Here is a 23,046-nt window from a genome sequence, read left to right on the forward strand (position 1 = left end):
AATGTTTAGACAAGTTATTTTTGTTTCCTATTTGTTTGCGCCTTAAAACACCATGAACTATTGCTAATTAAAAAAAAACTATAATGGTAGCAAGCATGGAGCAAATAAATATTATTCCCAATTATCTAAGCTTTGAAAAATTATTTAATAAACAGATTGAAATATTAATGAAGTGTTAGCTATCATATCTTAAACATGTACCCAATATGAAGGCAAAAGTGTCTTATTATTTTCTTTTGTTATTTATTCATTCAGTGTTTACAGCAAGAAACTAATTATCTGAAGCCCAAATATAGAAAATTTTATTTGAAACCTTGGTTAATCAACAGGGTTTCTGCAGTCACAAGCGATTCATACATGCAGGTTACACAACAACTGAGAAATTGTACGAATTTTGGCTGAAGAAGAGCAAAAAAACAGAATGATCTCAAACTGGACAGTGACACTTCATTCTAGTTCATTCCTGTGGGCACTGAAATGCCTCAAAATAACTAGGATGGAAGTTTGTGGTGTACTGGCAAATAAAAGTAAATAAGGGTGATTAAAAAGATTACTCTTGCATTACAGTGTGTCAGAACTGTAGGAACGTGAAAAAACCCCATCGAGATTGACTTCAGACTCTTTCATATGTGGATGAATATCGACTTGGAACCCAGATTCTTCACATTGTTTCAGCAAGGTAGAAATGTTGTTTTGAGACAGTCGCAAATATCTGGGGAAAAAATACAGTTAAATATGTGCAATGATAGAATGGATTATCTGCTGTAAACTATAAATCGAACTCTTGGGCCGGAATTTTTCCGGCGCTCGGGGCAGGTTTGGAGGCGGGACATCTGGCAAAATCGCAAAGATTGACAGCGGGCAGGAAACCCGCTGTCAACCCGCCTCCAATCAATCTTCCCAAGTGTCCCCGATTTGTGCATGGACCCGACATATCGCGGTGGGAAGAGGATTATAGCCACTTAACTGCGTGTTAAAGGTTGTTAACAGGCAGTTAACAGGCTCTTTTGCAATTCTGACACTTCTAGTTCGGGCTTCCTGACTTCCGGACACCACGTCAGGTAAGTGTGGCGTGTTGTGAGTCTGCTGTAATGTTTCTGCATTGATGACAGCTGCAGAAGTGGTGTGAAGGATCCAATGGTGCACTGGTGAGTTTCAGAGGTTAGGAAATGTTGGGAAATTAATTTTTAATGCATTTAGACTTTTCTGTAGGTAAGAAGTTTTGAATTGTATGTGTAGTCCCACCTCATTAGGAGAAACTCTCTCACTAGTGACAGATCGCTTCTGTAACCTCACCTGCAGCTGCCATCTGTTCTAGCCTAAGGGGGGGGGGGAGTCATGGAGAGCCTGGGTGCAAGAACTCACCTGTGAACAGTCATTGTCAGTGTTTGCAACGCCTCAATGCTGTCAAACACTGAGAAATAAGCTGTCAAAGAAAAAATGTGCGTGGTCCCTTTAAGAAAACCGGCAGATGACATGTCATCAAATGACATCATCTGACCGGCTTCTTCTTAACAAGGCCAATTGACATAAAATCACGTCCGTGGGCCGATTGAAGTTGGGGGTGGGACTGGAACCCGGAAACCAGCTGACCCGCTCCCAAGCCGCATCGATCGATAAAATCGCGGCATTGGTGTTTGTTAATGACAGCCATTCCACAGGGTATCATTCTGCTAGCCCTTGAGGTAATTTCTCAAGACTGGCTCAAGAACTAAGATATCCTTATAACAAGGATGTAATATCTACATGCTACTCATTCACCTTCTACTTCCTGAAAATGATATCCCTGCAATTAGTAAATTCTGGTGTAAGAGTGTGCACATTTAATTCTGCACATCCAATATCGGGCGATGTGCTTTTGATACATGCTTGTCATTAATTACCAACAGTCTCTTTATGTCAGGGTGTTTTGACCATAGAACAATCAACCACTGATATGAACAGAGGCAAGGAAACACAAAGTAATGGATAGTTGAATGGTGAATTACAAATGTATATGGGGGGTCACTGCTTTTTCAGTTATGGGCTGGAGTAGGCACTTTTCAGCTGTGCTAGTCCTGCACAAACTGGCTCAAAAGGGACACAAAGACACATGTACATTTGTGCCTTACCTTTATCATTCATCTATCATTTCATATTTAATAATGGTGTTTTCAAAATTACATATAACGGATACATTTGAATAAGATATGTACACGCAATTCTTAGTGGAACTGAATACTAACACTAAACTGCATAGTAGCTAAATATGTATTGAAAAAGTAGCAATATTTTATTATTAGTATTTTATATCTGTTTTTGCTAAGAAAAATACTACATATCATCTCAACATTTTATAATTATTATAATTGTAGTGTAGTGGTGAAAAGGTTAAAAAGAGCTAAGATGAGGGGATTAAGGAACAGAGTATATCTCCAACCATATAAGGAATGGTTATGAACAGAAGGGATGTCTGGTGTAACGTGGCCAAAGTGCACAAACCGTGAATCACTAACTGAGGAATGTATTGAGAGATAACTTATTGGGTCACAAGACCAATGCACACAGGTCACAAGAATTTGCACCCAAAGCCAACTGTATGATGAAAGAAATGTATACGTATAATGCACCTAATTGTAAACAGTAGCCACAACTCAGAACAAAACCTGTATATAAGGCAGGAGATTTTCAGCAAATGGGGAGCATTCATCGCAGGATGAGTGTCTTCCCTCTCAACTTGTAAGTAAAGTTGCTTTACTGAACGAACCTCCGGACTCCAAGTGATTGATTGGGAATAAGGCGGACGTTGACCCTTTATATCAGAGGGTCCGTCTCGGGGAGAAGAAGCTCTCCCGGTTTACCCTTACAAGTGGTTCTGGTACTGGACTAATAACTCAGAGGTTGTGAGTTCAAATCTCAACATGGCAAGTTATGAAATTGAATTCAATAAATCTGGTACAAAAGCAAAATACTGTGAATGTTGGAAATCTGAAATAAAAACAGAAAATGCTGGAAATACTCAGCAGGTCAGGCAGCATCTGTGGCGAGAAAAACAGAGTTAACGTTTCAGGTCAATGACCCTTCGTCAGAACAGAGTTCTGATGAAAGGTCATCGACCTGAAACATTAACTCTGTTTCTCTCTCCACAGATGCTGCCTGACCTGCTGAGTATTTCCAGCATTTTCTGTTTTTATTTCAATAAATCTGGTCATTTGTGGCTAGCACCAGAACAGTGAGAGCTGCTGCTGAATTGTCATAAAAACCCAACTGATTCACTGATGTCCTTCAGGGAAGGAAATTTGCAAACCCTTACCCAGTTTGGCCTACAGGTGACCCCTATCCTGCACTATGTGGCTGACTCTGAATGCCCTCTAACGTATCCTAACAAGTCACTTAGTTGATGGGAGAAATAGAGATGAGTAATAAACGTGCCTTGCCACGTTGCTCACGTCCCCAGAAGAAATAAAAAAAACTACTAGAATTACATTATAATTCATGGATTGTGCTTTCCACTATAAAGGAAAAAAATTGCATAAGTAGCCAGTATTTCAGTAATTCAAGAAAATTGGTTGAAACTGCATTGCAATTTTGCTTTGACACTGAGATGTCATACCCATAGAGATATAAATTTCCCATTGGTATTTCCCCACAAGTGTTACACAGTGGGTATGAAAACATTCACTCAAAGTTACGAGAAGAATTGATGACTCTGATTTCTGCCACACCACTTAAAGGTTCTAAACACCTTTACATAAATGTAATCCTTGGTCATTGTTTTGATTAGTAGATGCCAATTGGACCACATCTTCCCCTGCAGAATAACATAAATAATATTTGCTCTGATAAAAAGTGCTGGTGCTCATTGCAAACATAAAAAACAAGGCAAAAATTTATACTTATACTTTATACCCAATAACCCAGGCACAAAGGAGTTGTCACTGCAGCGGTATCAGGTGGTTGAGGGAACTGGGAAGAAAACTGGATTTTTTTTTTATTCGTTCATGGGATGTGGGCGTCGCTGGCAAGGCCAGCATTTATTGCCCATCCCTAATTGCCCTTGAGAAGGTGGTGGTGAGCCACCTTCTTGAACTGCTTCAGGCCGTGTGGTGAAAGTACTCCCACAGCAAGAGTTCCAGAATTTTGACCCAGCGATGATGAAGGAACGGCGATATACTTCCAAGTCAGGATGGTGTGTGACTTGGAGGGCAAATATTTCTGGAAGAAACTATGATTATGTGCAAGTTGGGTAGTTCCAACAATTCTGCCTGTGTGTGTCCTGGGGTAAATCAGGATGTATTAAAATCATTTGATTTGCTTATTTAGTTTTAACTTTTAAATGGTCACTGCAGTTGTTTTATTACCTGCATCTTAGAACCTCTTCAGGTTTGAGTGTTTCATAACTTGTTGATTGAGCTTTAATGTCCTCATTAGTGACCTTCGCAAGCATCTCATTTAGCTTTTTATCAAAGGAAAGAAATCCAAATAAGGTTTCACGTGAGTCATTCAAATGCTTGCTTCCTGCAGATAAGACCTTTGACAAAGAGGGCATCCTTGTGATTTTCCCACGACTGCCAAGACTACTGGGGATCTGGCTGGAACGTGAATAAGAGGTGCTAAATTTATTCAGTTTGGATAGATTGACACTTCCTGGCACACTGTTCATATTCTTGTTCGGGGTGTCCATGTTCCTAGAGACTGGCGAGTTAATTGGCAAACTTAATCTACTAAACGGTACTGAAGATTTTAAAGTTGACTGTGCTGCAGGAGAAAGATTTTGAGTTACTAAATATTCTTTTAAATCGAAGGTTACATCCTGTAAGTAGCAATATTCTATTGAAGACACATTATGCTCAGTCTTCACTTGCTGCAGCATTTTGCATTTTCTTCAAAAATATGTAAACACAACATGAAATTACACTGGGCCCAAAATTCAAGAAATACTTTCTCACGAATGTAAACCTTGTCATCCACAAAGTTTCATTGCAAGTAAAAAGCAGCAATATTCTTTTCTTTCTGTTTCATTTTCTTTGCCTCTTTCTCCACTTATCTCAGGTACAGTTCCACGTGCACCAGTGGTGCTCCAGTACTTTGCACAAGTGAGCATTCTACGTGAAAACCACTACAGTGAGCGTTGACATTGGCAGACTGCAATGACGGACATTGAGTCTGATTCTAATCTCACCCGACATCCACTCATGCATGTCCAGCAGGCATCACTGGATACGGACCAGAAGCAAAAGCATGGGCCAATTTTCCACCTCCTTTGCTCACTGTTACCCTTCTGAGATGGACTAACTCAGAGTAGTTCAGGGATTGAACCTGGAACCTTCCTGATGTATAGTGCTGCATTCTACACCATGAAACAATTGTTATGCTGATTGGAGATCACATGAACAGCGAAATTAATGTACAGATTCAGGTTCCACTATAAATGTTAAATAATAAAGAAAGAACTTCCATTTATATAAGCACCTTTCATGACCACAGGACATCCTAAAGTGCTTCACAGCCAATGGAGTACTTTTGAAGTGCAGTCACTGTTGTAATGTAAGGAAACAAGGTAGGCAACTTGTGCACACCAAGGTCCCATAAACAGCAACTAGATAAATAACCAGATAATCTGTTTTTTATTTAGTAATGTTGTTTGAGGGATAAATGTTGGCCAGCCACCAGGAGAGTTCTCCTGCCCTTCAAATACTATCACAGGATCTTTTACATTCACCTGAGAGGGCAGGGAGGGCCTTGGTTTAAAGACTCATCGAAAGACAGCACCTCCGACAGTACAGCACCCTCTCAGTACTGCACTGAAGTGTCAGCCTAGATTACGTGTGCAGGTCTCTGGAGTGGGGCTTGTACCCGTAGCTATCTGACTGCCACCACTAGTGCTACCACTGAACCAAGGCTGACATAAATGTCAAACATTGACGCTACAGGATAGAAATTGTGAGGATCCGCTGCTGATAGGGCTACAACATTGTTACTTTGCACCCTGCACTCATGTCTAGTGACCAGGAGTGGAAGCTCACAATTTTTGCCATTATATAATTAGCAGAATTTAACCAATGAAATTAAACTAACACATTATATTAAAAAATGATACAATTTAATTTGTCTTCTGGAGTCTGCCCTAAAAGTCCAAATTCACAGATTTGGAATTTTGAATCTGAAAATCCATATTAGCAGTCAGAGTGTGAACGTCCCTAGATTGCCAGGTTAACCTCTGCCCCCATTTTTTTTTTGGATGGCAGCTGTTGCTGATGATTCTGATATTCCCATTTACACCTCCTCTAGACCATTTTTTGTTTCTTTACTTGTTCCATTACCATCTCCTTTCACCTTGCACCATCATCGCTTTTGTCATTTAATCACTTCTGCCTGCCAACCTATCACAGACCTTCCGTTTTGTTCTTTCCTCCCCTCCGCCCCCCCCTTTCCCTGCCTCTGTACTTGTTTAAAACCGGTTCCATCTTTAACTTTTTTCAGTTCTGACGAAAGGTCATCGACCTGAAACGTTAACTCTCGCTCTCTCTCCACAGGTGCTGCCTGACCTGCTGAGCATTTTCTGTTTTTATTTCAGATTTCCAGCAGCCATAGTATTTTGCTTTTGTAAAGGTAACTTTGGGACTGATATCAGGAGGTGGTTCTTTACGCAGAGTGAACAACACATGGAATGGACATCTGGGCTGAATGGTAGAGGCGGAAACCCTGAAATCATTTAAGAAACAATGAGATGTAAAAATTGGGGGAGTGGAGAGTTGTTCTAGATGGATGAATTGAGATGGGCCAAATGCCCTTCCTCATCTGTAAGTATCTTGTGTGATTTTGCAATTCAAAGATCATACTGGCTGTCATAGAACATTCAAACTAACAGGAAACCTTTTGAGAAGATTTATGAATAATTATATTATTTTGTCAGCAAATGTTTCCAGTGACATGCTTCTTTATTGTTTTTTCCCACCCCTCTTTTTTTTGAAGGCAGCGATCATTCTGGTATGTAGTTCCACCAGCAGCACTCTCACCTCACCCAGATGGCCATTCACTGTGGCAAGCCTAGAGAGTGAGCGTTGACAGGCTATTTGCCGATCGGGGCCATGCCAGTAGAGCCTAATCCTGTCCTCATGAGACAACCACAGATGTGCACTTTTAGATTGTGATCAGGAGTGTAAATCCTGGTTGATATTTCCTCTTCTTAGCACAGGGACAGTTAGATCAAGTGCATTACTACCATCATTGCCCAAGTTGAGATCAGCTCGCTCAGTACGGCGATCAAACCTGCGACCCTCTTGGCCTACATGACTCAGCCCAGTGCATTTACTCACTGTGTCTTCCGGATGCCTTTCAGCTATACTTAAAAAATAGTTTAATTGCTTTAGTAACTGCACAGTAGAATTATCAACTATCATAAATATGTGCACAGCTACTATATTTACATGATGATATAGTAATTCAAATTAAAAGATAATTTCTTTATGCTATTCCTACCAATCCTTTTTGGGGGGTTCTGAAGAAAGCTCGCAAACTTAGGTAGATGGTCTCCAAACTGACTTCCTAAGGTTCCTGTAGATGCCTTTACCGACACTTGGCGTTGGTCTTCTAATGGTGTTACCTTAGAAATTTTTTCAGGCAACTTTGAAAACAAAAAGTTACTGTATATATTTACTAGGTTTTACAATACTGCTAGCCTCTTTATGAAAAAACGCAGAGGGAGATTGAGGTTGGTCAACATTGCTGTGCCCATTTAGCATAAAACAGGTGCAACGATGACAAATCTAGTAGTGGGAAGGCCAGCGCCCGATTTGAGTGTGTGCCCAGGCTACTGCCAAATTTAGCATGACCTTTTTTTAGGCTGCCCTGGCAGCCACCTGTAATAAGCACAGGCCTCATGTCAATATTGAAATGAGGCTCCTGCACCCATTTCTGGACCTGTTCATGAAATCTGTTTAAAACGTGCTGTGAATGCTCTGACTACTTTTCAGGCCTTACAGCGGCCTAACCAGCAGTCCTTAAAGGGACCGTTGGAGGCCGTGGAAAAAGCCTGTGGGTAAGCTCCTCCTGCCTCCTCATTAAGACTATGGCCACTGCTGGCCCACGCTTGTCTTCCTTCCCTTTATCCCCCTGCACCTCCCTTCCCCCTCGCCCAACCTACTGCCTGGACTTTCCTTGGCCAGAGTCCGAGCTGGCTGAAATTAGTCACACTCCAAGCGGGGAGCTGCGTCGGGTCGCTCGTTTGGCATCCGCAGTGCACCGCATTTATGATGATGAGGCCCGAGGACCAATTGAGGAGGGTTCTTGGGCCGCTTCATTCTGGCGTGCGTTGGATGCATGCCGCGTGGATTGTGCTCAGTTTCAAATGAATTTAGGCTCCATTTTCAAAAAAGGAAACACCAGTTGAATGTTGAAGGCAGCTAATTACCTCACCTATGTTTTATTGACATAAAAGGTCCTTGCTAATTGTGTACATCTGTGAGACAGAGATAATGGGCTGACTTTTCCGGGGTGGTAGCAGGCGAGATCAGTGGTGGGTCGGGAGGGAAAGTTGTTATTTTTGACAGTGGGTCAGGAACCTGCTGTCATCTCGCTCCCACGCGCCTTTCCCACAGACACGTCTGTCATCGTGGAGCCGAAGCGACCTGCAGCAGTGGAGGACCCAATTGAAATCATTATGAGGTACTTTACAGGCACCTGAGAGCCTTTTTCACTCTACTTTTTAAATTTCCACGGCCACAGGATTCACACAGCTCAGGAACCACAGCTGTCAACCTGAGGCGTGAGTTCCGTGGCCATTGCTCCAGCTGATTACTTGACAGCTTGGAAAACAAACCAAAATAAAAACATGTTGATTACATCAGCTAACGGATTGATGGAGATTCTGTTCTACTTGAAAAGCTACTGGTAAATGTTAATTCAGAAACTCCTGAAGGGATGGTGAGGGAACTACATTTTGCTGTTGCCTTCCAACTCAACAGTGAATTGATCTGCACTATAAAAATGACATATACTATTTAAATAAATTTTTGTGTTGTTTCTGGTCAGGTTTTTCTCACAGTATACTGTGATTGCCCAGTTACACGGTAAATCAAGTCATCAACTGTAACAATTTCATTTTCATCACTCATTCCACTGGTTCAATTTGCTTTCAGTCTCTGAATATGACTAATTTAATTTTTCAGTCTGAGACTTTAGGGTGAATTTCTGCAGAGATTCTCTTACCTGTCCATTCTTAACTTCAACAGAAGAGCTGCAGAAATCCCAGAAACACATTGTAAGCACGACTTGTTAGGGATTCTGCAGCTCTTCCGCTGAACTTGCATAAGATTGTAAATCCACCCCTTTACAATTACATTTAAAATCTGCTTAATTTTATGTATTACCTATACATGCACATTTTATTTGTACCAGTTACTGATACAAAAGCACCAATAACTTCTCAATTAGTATACTTTTTAAATTATGTTCTTGATTGTATTTGTAGATGGAGTCATAATACTTCATGATATTATTTAAATATTTCTTTGTCACTCATATATAACTTTACTGTACAATTGTACAGTAAAGATTCAACACCCATTATGTTAGTTAAACATAATATTTAATGTGGCCATGGTCCCTTTAAGGATCCTGGCTTAAAATGCACCATGACCTGCTCCACCTAATTGGGTCGGGTAATGTGCTGGGCAGGTTTACTAGGCCCCATTAAGGTAAGTTAATTTTCTACAGCGGGCTGGAGCTAGCAGCGGTGTCGTGACCCACCACGGACACCGGCGCACTGGACCTGCCAAGGTAAGAAAAATTCCAGCCTTAATTTCTAATACCTAGGCACATAGGCAGTATCTTCCCTCATTCTAATTTGCTTTTAAAAGAAAACAAGTTGAATTTTGAAAGCAAACAATGCCTCTTTGAGGGAAGCAGATAGGAAGGAAGAGTGGGAGGAGAGGATGGAAACTGGTTGAGGGTGAAGGGGCCCCTGCCCTCTTGGCATCACCCCTGGGGGAGTGAGCGGGAGTAGGGGAGAGTGGAATGAGGATTATAAGTGAGGTAAGGGATAACGGAGCAAGGGGAAGAAGAGGATACAGGGATTGAGTTGGTAGTTCAAATGGGAAAGGGTAGGAGTAGTCGTAGGATTGAGGAGGCTGGTAGGAAGGGCTGGGGACACGATGGGATCGAAGGGTTGTGGGGGTGGGGAGCACGAGTGATTGGGGGAAGGAATGCTGCTGCTGAGGGCTACATTTTCTCTACCAACCCCCACCCCAAATGCAGCCTGCAGCCATTGATGACTGCTTTCCCTGCCACACCATGCCATAACACCCACCAGGAAGGAGAGAACAAAAATAGAATGGGTACATTTCCTCACCAGTTTCAGCACATTAACAGTGCTAAAGAGTTAGGTGTGCAAGTGTTGCTTTAAGAGAGTGAAGAGTTTGCTGGATGGGCAAGGAAGAGAGGAAGAACATATTCAGCGTGTTAACTTGCCAGCCCTGCTGAGGTTGTTTTAACTTTCGACAGTACAGCTCTGCACTCCTGGAAGTGGGGGAGTTGGCAGTCAGTGCTAGTGCCACCTCCCTCCAGCTGGCACAAAAGCTTGGTGGTACACATACCCAGGAGACTGTGCTTCCTGATTTCAATCTCCTTCAGTACGGCTTGGAGGTCTGTATCACTGAAGTTTAGTATCACTGTGATTAGAATGTGGAACTACAAGGAGTATAGTTAAGGTGAATCGCATAGATGCATTTAAGGAGCAGCTATATATACACATGAGAGAGAAAAGAAGGATATGCTGATAGGGTTAGATGTAGAAGGTGGAGGAGGCTCGTGTGGAGTATAAACACCGGTTTGGGCCAAATGGCCTGTTTCTGTGCTGTACATTCTATGTAAGTTCTGTATCCTTCTCCTGGATTGAGTCCTACTCTGCTGTCCTCTGTGCACCAATGGCATGTGAGTAATCATAATTCTGTCCAAGTATAATCAAAATGTTGATAGGAAATGATTTGAAAGAGAAATGAAAAAGTGATTCACAGTTGCTGTCTTACCTGCTTGTCCCCCAGACTGCAGGCTAGCAGTGTTGTTTAAAGGTTGCACAGAGGTGTCCTGGAGGTTCAGCTGCTTACACTAATGCTTGCACCACTGAGCTTACCCAGGAAACTTGTGAGTAATTTCTGCTGGCCACTGGTGATTTTCTTGAAGAGGCAGCATTGAGGAACTTACAGGCCGGAGAGACAATCGGAAGTGCACAGATAGAGAAGTAAAAAGAGTTAAAGGGAGCGAAGTAGCAGAAAAGGGGGACAGAAGCAGAAGAGAGAGGCAGAGAGAAACAGCAACACAAAGAGAGCGAGACAGATAAGAGAGAGACCATATTCTCCGAGTGCAACACCTTGGGAGATCGGCTCGTATGTTAGAAGTATAACAGACGAATATTTTATCTGTCATATATTGATATTAGACATATTTAAATACACTTTGGTTGTTCGGTTTAATACTTAATGATTTCTCCATAAAGATTACAAATTCTACCCTGGGTTTTGAGATAACAACAACAACGTGTATTTATATAGCGCCTTTAACATAGTAAAACGTCCCAAGGCACTTCACAGGAGAGTTATAAGACAAAAAATTGACACCGAGCCACATAAGAAATTAGGGCAGATGACCAAAAGCTTGGTCAAAGAGGTAGGTTTTAAGGTGCGTCTTAAAGGAGAAAAGAGAGGCGGAGAGGTTTAGGGAAGGAATTCTAGAGCTTAGGACCTAGGCAGTTGAAGGCACGGCCACCGATGGTTGAGCGATTATAATCAGGGATGCTCAAAAGGCAGAATTTGAGGACTGCAGATATCTCGGGAGGTTGTGGGGCTGAAGGAGATTACAGAGATAGGGAGGGGCGAGCCCATGGAGGGATTTGAAAACAAGGATGAGAATTTTGAAATCAAGGCGTTGCTTAACCGGGAGCCACTGTAGGTCAGCGAGCACAGGGGTAGAAACATAGAAACATAGAAGATAGGAGCAGGAGTAGGCCATTTGGCCTGTCGAGCCTGCTCCGCCACTCAATGAGATCATGGCTGATCATCCAAACTCAGTACCCTGTCCCTGCCTTCTCCCCATATCCCTTGATCCCTTTTAGCCTTAAGAAATATATCTAACTCCTTCTTGAATACATTTAATGAATTGGCCTCAACTGCCTTCTGTGGTAGAGAATTCCACAGGTTCACCACTCTCTGGGTGAAGAAATTCCTCCTCATCTCTGTCCTAAATGGCTTACCCCTTATCTTTAGACTGTGACCCCTGGTTCTGGATGGTGATGGGTGAACGGGATTTGGTGCGAGTTAGGACACAGGCAGCCGAGTTTTGGATAACCTCAAGTTTACATAGGGTAGAATGTGGGAGGCCAGCCAGGAGTGCGTTGGAATAGTCAAGTCTAGAAGTAACAAAGGCATGGATGAGGGTTTCAACAGCAGATGAGCTGAGGCAGGGACGGAGTTGGGCAATGTTACGGAGCTGGCAATAGGCGGTCTTAGTTATGCCACGGATATGTGGTCAGAAGGTCATTTCAGGGTCAAATATGACACCAAGGTTGCGAACAGTGTGGTTCAGCCTCAGACAGATGCTAGGGAGAGGGATGGAGTCAGTGGCTAGGGAATGGAGTTCGTGGCGGGCCCGAAGACAATGGCTTCGGTCTTCCCAATATTTAATTGAAAATTTCTGCTCATCCAGAACTGGATGTCGGACAAGCAGTGTGTCAATTTAGAGACCGTGAAGGGGTCGAAAGAAGTGGTGCTGAGGTAGAGCTGGGTGTCATCAGTGTACATGTGGAAACTGACGCTGTGTTTTTGGATGATGTCGCCAAGGGGCAGCATGTAGATAAGAAATAGAAGGCGGCCAAGGATAGATCCTTGGGGACCCCAGAGGTAATGATGCGGGAGTGGGAAGAGAAGCCATTGCAGGTGATTTTCTGGCTACGATTAGATAAATAAGAATGGAACCAGGTGAGTGCAGTCCCACCAAGCTGGACGATGGTGGCAAGGCATTGGAGGAGGATGGAGTGGTCAACCGTGTCAAAGGCTGCAGTCAGGTCGGGAAGGACGAGGAGGAATAGTTTACCTTTGTCACAGTGGCAAAGGATGTCATTTGTGAATTTGATGAGAGCCGTTTCAGTACTGTGGCAGGGGCGGAAACCCGATTGGAGGGATTGAAACATAGAGTTCCGGGAAAGATGGGTATGGATTTGGGAGGCGACAACACGTTCAAGGACTTTGGAGAGAAAAGGGAGGTTGGCGATGGGGCGGTAGCTTGCAAGGATGGAGGGGTCAAGGGTTGGTTTTTTGAGGAGATAACATTATGAAATTTTATACTTAATATAAAATAATTATAGCCCACCTTTCGTATGCTACTGAGGACCTTCTGAGTTGAAATGGTCTTTAATTTTTCCAGACTTTTTTCAACTTTTTCTTTCTCCATTCTCCTCGACTGTTCATTCAGGACGTTCATATGCTCTAAAGCGCGAGTTGTTTTCAATAGCTAAAGTGGGGAGGAAGAGGAAGCAGTAAGTACATTTGCAGCATATTATCCCCAACAGTAGATCTCCTGTGGCAATTTTCATGGATAATGGTAAAAAATAGAGCAGTCACATAAGGATAGCAATATGATTAGAAGAACAGAATAGTTGGCAGGCAATGCAACATGAGTCTGGAGGGGGCAGGATTGGTTCGGTAAAATATATAGCATGCTTGCTCTTTTATTGTATTACTAGCTGGGGGGGCCCGGCATTGCCAGGGCTTTTTTTGGGCCGCGCGGTTTACGGCCGGTTGCTGCCGCTCCCTCGCTCTGTGTGTCAGGCCGCGCGGTTGACGGCGGGCCGCTGCCGCTCCCCCGCTCTGTGTCTCGGGCCGAGCGGTTGTCAGGCCCGGCCCGAGTGACCCCAACTCACCTGCCACTCCGGCGGGCCGGGAGCGGGATACTGTGCCGGAGCCGCAATGCGGGGGTTTGTTGTGCTGGTGCTGTCGCTGTCGGTATAAAAAAAATGGCGGTGAAGTTTCGGGAGGCTGCAGGATTAGGCCCGCCCACAGACGGAATGAAACGCCCCCCGTGACGCACCGATTGGTCAACCATCAGGTCACTGAAGTGTAGGATTGGTCAACCATCACATCAGTCAACGCTATCCCCTGTACGATTGGTGAACCATCACGTCACTCAACGCTAATGAACGGTAGGATTGGTCAACCGCTAATGAGCGGATTTTTGAACGTTTTTTTGTATACTGTCCGAACAATTTTTGTCTGACCAAAAAGTAAATACAGCTATGACACTCCCCTGATCATCAGCTTTCTTTTGATATAACATATGTGTAGGTACGCTCTATAACTTTTGAGTGTATAGCGGACAGACATACAGACAGACAAACCAACTGCTTTATATATAAACTAGCCGGGGGGGGCCCGGCATTGCCAGGGCTGTTTTGGGCCGGGCGGTTTAAATCGAGTCCCAGGCTTTCGGCCCTGTCTCTCTGTCCCTCTGTGAATCTGCTGCTGGGCAACATTTCTACTTTTTAATACCTTCAAAGATGGAAGTGAAAGTACTTATAAAAAGTTTTTGGTAAATCTTATGTTATTTTTAAAAGAGATACTAACTTTTTCGAAGCTGGATTAGCAGATTTTGAGCTGGAAGTAGTTGAAGTAATGGCTGCCCGATGCCTGAGTTCAAAATCATTAGTCCCGCCCACAGACGCAGCGATTGGCCAACCATCAGGTGGCTGAACTGTAGGATTGGTCAATCATCAGGTCACAGGATTGGTCAACCTTGACGTCACTCAATGCTAATTAGCAGATAATGAGTGGAATTTTGAAGGTTTTTTGTATATTGTCTGAACAATTTTTGTCCGACCGAAAAGTAAATACGCTTATGACCTTTCCAGAATCGTAAGCTTTCTTTTGATGTAGGTATGCTCTATAACTTTAGAGTGTATAGCCGGACGGATCCTTTTATATATATATATATAGATAAACTAGCTGGGGGGGCCCGACGTTGCCAAGGCTTTTTTGTAAAGCGGCAGTTTACAGGGCCGTGCGGTTTACGGCCGGCCGCTGCCGCTCCCCCGCTCTGTGTCTCGGGCCAAGCGGTTGTGAGGCCCGGCCCGAGTGACCCCAACTCACCTCCCGCTCCGGCGGGCCGGGAGCGCGATACTGTGCCGGAGCCGCACTGTGGGGATTTGTTGTGCTGGTGCTGTCGCTGTCGGTATTAAAAAAAATGGCGGCGACGTTTCTGGAGGATTAGGCCCGCCCACACATGGAATGAAATGCCTCCCGTGATGCAAGAGAGAGGGAGAGACTGGGGGGGAGAAGAGAGAGAGAGAGAGGGAAGGGGAGAGAGGGAAGGAGAGAGAGAGAAAGGGAAGGAGAGAGAGAGAAAGGGAAGGAGAGAGAGAGAGAGAAAGGGAAGGAGAGAGAGACAGAGAGAGGGAAGGAGAGAGAGACAGAGAGAGGGAAGGAGAGAGAGACAGAGAGAGGGAAGGAGAGAGAGACAGAGAGAGGGAAGGAGAGAGAGACAGAGAGGGAAGGAGAGAGACAGAGAGAGGGAAGGAGAGAGAGACAGAGAGAGACAGAGAGGGAAGGAGAGACAGAGAGAGAGCGAGAGGGAAGGAGAGAGAGACAGAGAGAGAGAGGGAAGGAGAGAGAGAGAGGAAAGGAGAGAGAGACAGACAGAGACAGAGAGGGAAGGAGAGAGACTGGGGAGGGAGAGAGAGAGGGAGACTGGGGAGATAGAGAGAGACTGAGGGGGGGAGAGAGAGAGATGGGGAGAGAGAGAGTGTAGAGAGACTGGAGGGAGAGAGACGGGGAGATAGAGAGAGACTGAAGGGGGAGAGAGAGAGACTGAGGGGGGGAGAGAGAGAGAGTGTAGAGAGACTGGAGGGAGAGCGGAGAGAGACTGGGGAGATAGCGAGAGAGAGACTGGGGGGGAGAGAGATGGGAGAGAGAGAGAGAGAGATGGGGGGAGAGAGATGGGGAGAGCGAGAGAGAGAGACTTGGGAGAGAGTGGGGGAGAGAGACTGGGGGGAGAGGGAGAGAGTGGGGGAGAGGGAGAGAGTGGGGGAGAGAGAGACTGGGGAGAGAGAGAGAGACTGGAGGAGAGAGACGGGGAGAGGGAGAGAGTGGGGGAGAGGGAGAGAGTGGGGGAGAGAGATACTGGGGAGAGAGAGACTGGGGGAGAGAGACTGGAGGAGAGAGACAGGGAGAGGGAGAGAGAGAGAGACTGAGGGGGGAGAGAGAGAGTAGAGAGACTGGGGAGAGAGAGTACGGGGGAGAGAGAGGAGAGAGACTGGGGAGAGAGAGAGAGACGGGGGAAGGGAGAGAGGGACTGGCGAGAGATAGAGAGACTGGGAGACAGAGAGAGAGATATAGAGAGACGGGGAGCGAGAGAGAGAGAGACTGGGAAGAGAGATGGGGAGAGAGAGAGAGAGAGAGAAACTGGGGGAGAGAGAGAGTAGAGAGACTGGGGGGAGAGAGAGAGAATGGGGAGAATACCCTCAGTCAACTAGTCCTGGGACTCAGTGAAGTAACTACTAACACTACTAACAATAACCAGCCCCAGGACAGTGACAGCGTAACACAAAGAATTCGACCCAACACAATCGTCGCTAAGCAAAAGGAAAAATATCTGTCATATTGGGCAGAAACAACAAAAACCCAAAGCAAACTCAATTGCTACTTGGCCCTAAACAGACAATACAACATGGCTGATTACCTGACCATGGTAAAGGATAGCAAACTGAGAAAAACTTTGACTATGTACAGACTTAGTGAACATAACCTGGCGATCGAAAAAGGTAGACACAGACAGACCCGGCTACCAAGAGAGGACAGGATATGCTCTCACTGCAGTCAGGGAGTGGTGGAGACAGAGATGCACTTCCTCACAGCTTGTAGAAAATATCAGGGCATAAGGGAAAATTTCTACCCAAAATTCACAAAAATATGCCCGAATTTCAGAAATTTGAATGACGACCAAAAACTCCCATACCTACTAGGGGAAGAGAGAAATTGTATAACACTAGCGGCACACTATGTTACAGCTTGCCATAAACAGAGGGACAACCACTAAATATAAGAAAAGAGTATATATAAATTATATGAAAGTATATTTATACACTCAGGGATATATCTGTTTATACACTGTATGGACAGATCTGTATTTTTCTGAACAAACATGAATGTTTTTCGATGCTTTGGCAACATAAGATGTAACTTGTCATGCCAATAAAGCGATTTGAATTGAATTGAATTGAATTGAATTGATAGAGAGAGAGAGACTGAGGGGGAGAGAGAGAGAGAGAGAGAGACGGGGGAAGGGATAGAGAGAGAGACTGGGGAGATAGAGAGAGAGAGAGCGAGAGAGAGACTGAGGGGAAGAGAGAGAGAGAGGGTGGGGGGGGAGAGAGAGACTGAGGGGAGAGATGGGGAGAGAGAGAGAGACTTGGGAGAGGGAGAGAGTGGGGGGAGAGGGAGAGAGTGGGGGGAGAGGGAGAGAGTGGGGGGAGAGGGAGAGAGTGGGGCGAGAGGGAGAGTGGGGGAGAGAGAGAGAGACGGGGGGAGAGAGAGACTGGGGGAGAGAGACTAGGGGAGAGAGAGAGAGACTAGGGGAGAGAGAGAGAGACTGGGGGGAGAGAGAGAGAGACTGGGGGAGAGAGAGAGAGACAGGGAGAGAGAGAGACTGGGGAGATAGAGAGAGAGAGACTGAGGGGGGAGAGAGAAACGGGAGAGAGAGTAGCGAGACTGGGGGGAGAGAGAGTTCGCAAGAACAAACCCAAAACAAAAAACTACAAAAGATGGTTTGACTCCGATTGCCAGAACATGAGGAAAAAACTCAGAAAAATATCAAACCAAAAACACAAACAACCAGAAAATGAGGAATTACGCCTTACTTATTGTCAGGCACTAACACAATACAAAAACACACTCAGAACCAAGAAAGAGCAGTATATTAAGAATACACTCATCTCCATTGAGGAATCCATTGATTCCAATTGTTTCTGGGACAACTGGAATACATTACACAAAAAACAACACGACGAATTGGCCATTCAAAGCGGAGACACATGGGAAAACCATTTTGAAAAATTATACCAGAAAAACACACTAAGCCCAGAGCAATACCAAATATGCAAAAAACTGGCAAAGCTAGAATTTGCCATAAAAGATAACCAAAACCCGATAGACCCCATAATATCTGAAAAAGAGCTAATTGAAAAACTCAAGGACCTGCGACCAGGAAAAGCTTGCGGTGCAGACGGCATCCTAAGCGAGATGATTAAACACACGGACGATAAAATGAAATTGGCTATACTGAAACTCTTCAACTTGGTTCTGAGTGTCGGTTACTTCCCTGATATCTGGAACAAAGGACTCATAACGCCCATATACAAAAGTGGGGATAAAGTTGACCCAAATAACTATCGAGGCATCTGTGTAAACAGTAACCTGGGGAAGGTTTTCTGTAGTATCATAAACAAAAGACTTATAAACTTCCTTGAGGAGCACAATGTCTTGAGTAAAAGCCAAATTGGATTCCTGCCAAACTATAGAACATCAGATCATATCTTCACCCTACAGACCCTAATTGACAAACACGTTCATCAAAACAAAAGCAAAATCTACGCATGCTTTATAGATTTCCAGAAGGCTTTCGATTCCATCTGGCACGACGGTCTATTCCTGAAACTTATCGAAAGCGGGGTAGGGGGAAAAACATATGATGTAATTAAATCAATGTATACAAACAACAAATGTGCAGTTAAAATTGGAGACAAACAAACAAAATACTTCCCACAGGGGCGGGGGGTGACGCAGGGCTCGCCAATCTCACCGACACTCTTTAATATTTACATAAATGAACTGGCAAAACTACTTGAACAATCTACAGCACCCGGCCTCACCCTATATGAATCCAAGGTTAAATTCCTCCTCTATGCAGACGACCTGGTTCTGCTGTCACCAACTAAGGAGGGTCTACAGCAGAACCTGGATCTGCTGGAGTCGTTCTGTCAGACCTGGGCCCTGACAATAAACCCCCAAAAAACCAAAGTCCTTGTGTTCCAGCAAAGATCCAGACATCAGGGACCCAAAATAAATCTCACACTAGGAACAACTAAAATCGAACAAACCACTAACTACACATACTTGGGCATAAAAATCAGCTCTACAGGAAATTTGAAACTGGCTGTGAATGAACTGAAAAAGAAAGCTAGAAGGGCTTTCTATGCCATTAAAAGATCAATCCAAATAGAAATCCCAATTAGCATTTCGCTCAAAATTTTCAAATCAGTAATTGAACCAATTGCACTCTATGGCAGTGAGGTGTGGGGACCGCTAACACAACAAGAATTTGCAAAATGGGACAAACACCCAATTGAGATCCTACATGCAGAATTCTGTAAAAGTATCCTCCGGACTCAAAGGAAAACCGTAAACAATGCATGCAGGGCAGAACTCGGCCAATATCCACTAATAATTACTATCCAAAAAAGAGCCACCAAATTTTGGAAACACCTAAAAATGAGCAACCCCCACTGCTATCATTACGAAGCCTTGAAATGCCAAGAGAGGACCATAAAGAAGAACACCCTCAGTCAACTAGTCCTGGGACTCAGTGAAGCAACCACTAACAGACAGATAGACAGACAGAATCCCCACAGTGCAGATAGAGGCCATTTCGGCCCATCGAGCCTGCACCGACACATATCCCACCCTATCCCCGTAACCCCACGTATTTAATCCCCTAACACTAAGGGTCAATTTATCATAGCCAAATCAACCTAACCCGCACATCTTTGGACTGTGGGAGGAAACCGGAGCACCCGGAGGAAACCCATGCAGACACGGGGAAAATGTGCAAACTCCACACAGACAGTCGCCCGAGGCCAGATTTGAACCCGGGTCCCTGGCGCTGTGAGGCAACAGTGCTAACCACTATGCCACCGTGCCCCCCAACACTACTAACAATAACCAGCCCCAGGACAGTGACATCGTAGCACAGAGAATTCGACCCAACACAATTGTCACTAAGCAAAAGGAAAAATACCTGTCATATTGGGCAGAAACAACAAAAACCCAAAGCAAACTCAATTGCTACTTGGCCCTAAACAGACAATACAACATGGCTGATTACCTGACGATGGTAAAGGATAGCAAACTGAGAAAAACCTTGACAAGGTACAGACTTAGTGAACATAGCCTGGCGATCGAAAAAGGCAGACACAGGCAGACCAGGCTGCCAAGAGAGGACAGGATATGCTCTCACTGCAGTCAGGGAGTGGTGGAGACAGAGATGCACTTCCTCACAGCTTGTGGAAAATATCAGGGCATCAGGGAGAATTTCTACCAAAAATTCTCACAAATATGCCCTGAATTCAGAAATTTGAATGACGACCAAATACTCCCATACTTACTAGGGGAAGAGAGAAACTGTGTAACACTAGTGGCACACTATGTTACAGCTTGCCATAAACAGAGGGACAACCAGTAAACCTAAGAAAAGAGTATATACAAATTATACGAATGTATATTTATACACTCAGGGATATATCTGTTTATACACTGTACGAATAGATCTGCGTTTATGTGTTCAACCATAAATGTATTTCGATGCTTTGGCAAGATAAGATGTACCTTATCATGCCAATAAAGCGATTTGAATTGAATTGAATTGAATTGAGAGAGACTGAGGGGGAGAGAGAGCGAATTGGGGAGAGAGAGAGACTGGGGGAGAGAGAGAGATGGGAGAGAGAGAGAGAGAGAGAGTAGAGAGACTGGGGGAGAGAGAGGAGAGAGACTGGAGGAGAGAGACTGGGGAGTGAGAGAGAGACGGGAAAGAGACGGAGGAGAGACGGGGGAAGGGAGAGAGAGACTGGGGAGAGAGAGAGATAGAGAGACTGGGAGACAGAGAGAGAGATAGAGAGACGGGGAGCGAGAGAGAGATGGGAGAGAGAGAGACTGGAGGAGGGAGAGACTGGAGGAGAGAGAGAGACGGAGGGAGAGAGAGACTGGAGGAGGGAGAGACTGGAGGAGAGAGAGACTGGGGGAGAGAAAGACTGGGAGATAGAGAGAGAGAGACTGAGGGGGGAGAGAGAGAGAAACTGGGTGAGAGAGAGAGACTGGGGGAAGAGATAGAGAGACTGGGAGACAGAGAGAGACTGGGAGACAGAGAGAGAGATAAAGAGATGGGGAGAGAGAGAGAGATTGGGGGAGAGAGAGGGAGAGGGCTAGAAATTCGGTATCGCCCCGTTTGGAGAGAGAGAGAGAGGGAAGGAGAGAGAGAGAGAGGGAAGGAGAGAGGGAAGGAGAGAGAGAGAGAGAGGGAAGGAGAGAGAGCGAGGGAAGGAGAGAGAGAGAGTGGGAAGGAGAGAGAGCGGGAAGGAGAGAGAGAGAAAGAGAGGGAAGGAGAAGAGAGAGAGAGGGAAGGAGAGAGAGAGAGAGAGAGAGGGAAGGAGAGAGAGAGGGAGAGAGAGAGAGAGGGGAAGGAGAGAGAGAGAGGGAAGGAGAGACAGAGAGGGAAGGAGAGACAGAGAGAGAGAGGGAAGGAGAGAGAGAGAGAGAGAGGGGAAAGAGAGAGAGAGAGGGAAGGAGAGAGAAAGAGAGAGAGCGAGAGAGGGAAGGAGAGAGAGAGAGCGGGAAGGAGAGAGAGAGCGGGAAGGAGAGAGAGAGAAAGAGAGGGAAGGAGAAGAGAGAGAGGGAAGGAGAGAGAGAGAGAGGGAAGGAGAGACAGAGAGAGAGAGGGAAGGAGAGAGAGACAGAGAGGGAAGGAGAGAGAGAGACAGAGGGAAGGAGAAAGAGAGAGGGAAGGAGAGAGAGAGAGAGAGGGAAGGAGAGAGAGAGAGAGAGAGGGAAGGAGAGAGAGAGAGAGAGAGAGGGAAGGAGAGAGAGAGAGCGAGAGGGAAGGAGAGACAGAGAGAGAGAGGGAAGGAGAGACAGAGAGAGAGAGGAAAGGAGAGAGAGAGAGAGGGAAGGAGAGAGAGACAGAGAGAGAGGGAAGGAGAGAGAGAGACAGAGAGGGAAGGAGAAAGAGAGAGAGGGAAGGAGAGAGAGAGAAGGAGAGAGTGAGGGAAGGAGATAGAGAAGAGAGGAAGAGGCCCGGCCCGAGTCACCCCAGCTGAGTAGGCTGGGCACAGTGAAAGCATTGATTTTTTTATGACAGCACAAAAACTGCTCTGACATCAGAGCAGCTCTAAGACATCATAGTCACTCAATGCTAATTCCCCCGTAGGATTGGTCAACCGCTAATGAGCGGAATTTTCAAAGTTTTTTGGATACCGTCGGCAGAATTTTTGTCTCACCGAAAAGTAAATACGCTTATGACCGTTCCGGAATCGTAAGCTTTCTTTTGATGTAACACACGTGTAGGTACGCTCTATAACTTTTGAGTGTATAGAGGACAGACAGACAGACAGACAGAAGTGCAATTATATATATACTAGCTGGGGGTGCCCGGTGGTGCCGAGGCTTTTTTGAGGGCATGTTGTTGTTGGAAGAGAGAGAGGGAGCGACGGGGGGAAGAAAGAGAGGGAGCGACTGGGGGGGAAGAGAGAGAGGGAGCGACTGGGGGGAAGAGAGAGAGAGAGAGCGACTGGGGGAAGAGAGAGAGAGAGTGACTGGGGGGAAGAGAGAGAGAGCGCGACTGGGGGGAAGAGAGAGAGAGAGCGCGACTGGGGGGAGAAGAGAGAGAGAGCGCGACTGGGGGGGAGAGAGAGAGAGAGCGACTGGAGGGAAGAGAGAGAGAGAGCGACGGGGGGAAGAGAGAGAGCGACTGGGGGGAAGAGAGAGCGACTGGGGGGAAGAGAGAGAGAGAGCGACTGGGGGGAAGAGAGAATGAGCGACTGGGGGGGAAGAGAGAGAGAGAGAGGGAAGGAGGAGAGGGAAGGAGAGAGAGAGAGGGAAGGAGAGAGAGAGAGGGAAGGAGAGAGAGCGACGGGGGGGAGAGAGCGACTGGGGGGGAGAGAGCGACGGGGGGAGAGAGCGACGGGGGGAGAGAGAGAAAGAGAGAGAGACTGGGGGAGAGAGAGAGAGAGACTGGGGGAGAGAGAGAGAGAGACTGGGA

General features: G+C 45.4%; 1 protein-coding gene across 2 annotated transcripts in view; it reads right to left on the reverse strand.

Annotated features, from left to right (window-relative positions):
• Positions 1-285: 285 nt before the first annotated feature.
• The window catches only part of LOC147116489 (uncharacterized), a 105,717-nt gene continuing 82,956 nt past the window's right edge, over positions 286-23,046 (reverse strand). For both annotated transcript variants that reach the window (XM_085991493.1, XM_085991494.1), the window contains exons 2-5: positions 13,342-13,482; positions 7,462-7,606; positions 4,341-4,737; positions 286-712 (exon numbers count right to left, since the gene is read on the reverse strand). In XM_085991493.1, the coding sequence (XP_085847619.1) occupies positions 562-712; positions 4,341-4,737; positions 7,462-7,606; positions 13,342-13,452 (804 nt within the window). In that variant the 5' untranslated portion in view covers positions 13,453-13,482 and the 3' untranslated portion in view covers positions 286-561. The remainder of the gene's footprint in view (positions 713-4,340; positions 4,738-7,461; positions 7,607-13,341; positions 13,483-23,046) is intronic.

Source organism: Somniosus microcephalus, chromosome 6 (assembly GCF_052327205.1).
Source record: "Somniosus microcephalus isolate GS21.2 chromosome 6, FLI_Smic_1.0, whole genome shotgun sequence".
NCBI classification, from domain to species: domain Eukaryota; kingdom Metazoa; phylum Chordata; class Chondrichthyes; order Squaliformes; family Somniosidae; genus Somniosus; species Somniosus microcephalus.